Genomic DNA, 2956 nt, shown 5'->3' with positions numbered 1-2956 from the left:
GCGTGTGTGTGTGTGTGTGTGTGTGTGTGTGTGTGTGTGCAGGCATGGACGTGGGAAGCGCAAACCACGCCGGGCTTGCACTCTGCCCAGTTGGACCACGAACAACCGTGCCCGTGGAGCCAGTGCCGGCCCAGCAAGCCCGTGTGCACATCAGGGTGGAGGTGGGCTCCATCGGACTTTCAACGGCTGTTTTCGGAAATAGATGGCAGGCCTTTCTTCCACCGGGTACCTCCGAATGGACTCCAGCCTCTGACCTTCCGTGAGGCAGCTGAGCACGCTCCCGGTTTGTACCACCCAGGGGTGTCTCACAGCTAGACGCTAGTGAGCCGTCTGTGGGCGCCGTGGGGCCGGGGGGCCCCGGCTCTTACTCTGGCTGCACATGGGCTGGGGTCCTGGCAGTGCAGCATGAGGGGGACCCAGGCTTTCTTCAGCTCCACCTTGAAGAGATGCTTCTTGGAGATCCGGACCACCGTGGCCAGCTTCCCGAAGAGCACAAAGGCTTTGAGCCGCAGCAGCTCACTCTCCTGCAACCAAGGGACGTGGGCACGGTCTGAGCTTCTGGGTGCAGAAGCCCCAGAGGCCTGTCTGTCCACGGAGACCCTCCCCCCCTCCCCCCTGAGAAGCCCTTCTGGGTCATCGCACAGAGTCTAGGCCCCACTCTGGGGTCAATGAACACCTCTTCCCAGGAAGGGGCACTTGTGCCACCTCGGAGCACCCACCACCGCCTGGCCCTGCTCCTGGTGGGTGGTCCCAGGGGATCTTGAGGTTCAAGGACCCAGGGGAGTAGGGGATGAGGGACCCCCGTGCATCCTCAGATCCCCCGTTGTGGATCCTCTGGAGCATGAAACAACTGTGGGGTTTTTCCACAAGCTCCCCAAAGCAGCCAGGGGCTGAGTCCAGACCCATGCTCAGCTGCTGGCCCAAGGACCAGAAGTTCAAATCCACCAGAGGTGCCTCGGAAGAAAGGTCTGGTGACCTTTGGGAAAAGCAGCTGCTGAGACCCTCGTGGGGCACAGTGCTGCCCTGACCTATGTGGGGCCACGGCGTCACCTCGATGGCTATGGGGGTTGTAGGTAGGACCTGAGTCAGGGGCTCTTTTTTCAGGGGTCCCGAGGGCCCATCCCTCCTGAGCAGGCATTTTATTCATGGGGCTGGGAGCACCCCATCTGGACTCACATTGTCGAAGAAGGCCCTGCACTGCTCTGAGATGGTGTGGAAAGAGTGCCCCACGTCCCCTTCCCGGAGCTCCTCCAGGACCTTGATCAGGGCCGCCAAACCCTCGGCGACCACGCTGGTGCTGGCCGGCTCCTGCAGGGAGCCCAGGAACGTCTCCAGCAGGAGTTTCCGGTACTGCTTCACCTGGACAGGGCAGGAGACGTCAGCCTCTACCAGCGGGCTTTCGGGGTGACCAGAAGATCTCGAGCTGGGTCTCCACAAGGACAGTCCTTGTCACCCAGCTTGGGGCTGCCCCTCAAGATTGGCTCAGTGGGCACACAGCTCTGCACACACACACACACACACATGAGGCCACCATGAGGCAGCGTCCACTCCAGGGAATGTGGTTGGAGGTGGGGAAGGAGGTGGGGGTGGGCAGAAAGTCAGAGGCAGCCCCACACCAAGCCCCACTGGCCCCCTCAGCCGGGACCTCCTGGCCTCCGCAGCCCGCGCTGGGACCTGCGGTTAAGAAGCCAGAGATAGAGCCGGGCCAGAGTCTGGCAGGGCAGACTGGAGTGGTAAGGTCACACCTCCCAGACCCTTCCTGCCTGTCCCTCCTGGCCACTGCTGTCACCAGGTTGAACTTCTGGCTTCCAGTGGGGTTGGCCCAAGAGGTGTACTTGCAGGAGTGTGGGGGCGGGAAGAGGGTGTTGGGACATGTGTAGCCCAGGCTGGGAGCACCCGACGTCCTTTCTCAGTTCCCCTTCACCTAAATATCCTCTTGGATGTCTTCCTCCGACCCCCAGACCGACCCCCCCCAGTCTCTGTGTGCGTCCATTCCTGACGCCATTGCTGATGGACTCCCTCACTGTCCCGGTCTCTGTGTATCTGACCACGGTGTCTTGTTGACGGAGTTCCTCGGGTTCCCCGCCACTGTGTCCCCTGAGGACATTGTTAGCGACAGCGCTGCTCAGTCTCCCTGTCATTGTGTGTCCCTCCAAGCGCCTCTGTTGATGGAGTTCTTCAGGCTCCCCCCTTCATGACATCATTGCTGATGGGGTCCCTCAGAGACACCCCCCTCCACCCCGCCCCCGTCACCCGTCACGGTGCCCCTTCACAGTGCCATGGCTGGAGTGGGTTGGTTCTCCGCCTGGCCCTTCATGATGTCACTGTCCCTTTGTGGAGTCACTGTGGACGGAGTTCCCTCCTCTCCCCACCTCCGTCAGGTCCCCTCACAGCTGTCCCTGCTGGACTTCCTGCTGCTTTCTCCGCGACGTGATGTCGTGGCACCACTGTTGATGGGGCTCCTCAGATCTGTGCCCTGTGGAGTGACTGCGGATGGAGCTCCTCGTGCTGCCTGCCCATGTGCGCCCGCTCAGGACATCTCTCTGGACAGGCTGAGTGAAGCTAGGCCTGCTGCCCAGGACTGAGGTGGAAGAGGTGCCAACCCTGAACCCCACGTCAGCACTCCTTCCAAGGAGTTGCTTCTGGAACACCTGGGCAGGGTGAGGGGCAGGCACAAAGGCCCTGGTGAGGGAGGGGAGACCCCCAATCTCCTCGGGAGCTACACTGACATGCCAGAAAACCTCAGCCCTCAGCCCCAGCACTGAGTGGCTTGTCTGCTAAGGGCTCACCCCAGGCTCGAAGGGCCTGGCTAATGTCACTCAGGGGCCCAAGGCCGCCTCTTCTCCAGGGGGGTCTTGTGTTCATTCAGCCCCCCACCAAGCCCGCCCACAGCAGGAGGTAGAGGGCATCATGGAGTCTGGGCCCGAGGAGGCAGCGAGGGGAGAGCGCGCGCGCG

The 2956-nt window shown here is 62.2% G+C and overlaps 1 protein-coding gene across 1 annotated transcript in view; it reads right to left on the bottom strand.

Moving 5' to 3' along the window:
- Nucleotides 1-2956, bottom strand: part of MROH2A (maestro heat like repeat family member 2A) — a 63438-nt gene that overhangs the window by 3750 nt on the left and 56732 nt on the right. The window contains 2 exon segments of the mRNA XM_004701854.1: nt 369-524; nt 1177-1359. Coding sequence (XP_004701911.1) covers nt 369-524; nt 1177-1359 — 339 coding nt within the window.

This window comes from Echinops telfairi, unplaced genomic scaffold (genome assembly GCF_000313985.2).
Source record: "Echinops telfairi isolate 266 unplaced genomic scaffold, ASM31398v2 ScPeMD7_3;HRSCAF=10, whole genome shotgun sequence".
In the NCBI taxonomy this organism is placed as follows: domain Eukaryota; kingdom Metazoa; phylum Chordata; class Mammalia; order Afrosoricida; family Tenrecidae; genus Echinops; species Echinops telfairi.
Note: the sequence above shows the minus strand (reverse complement) of the source record. Positions and strands in the feature narration are given on the sequence as shown.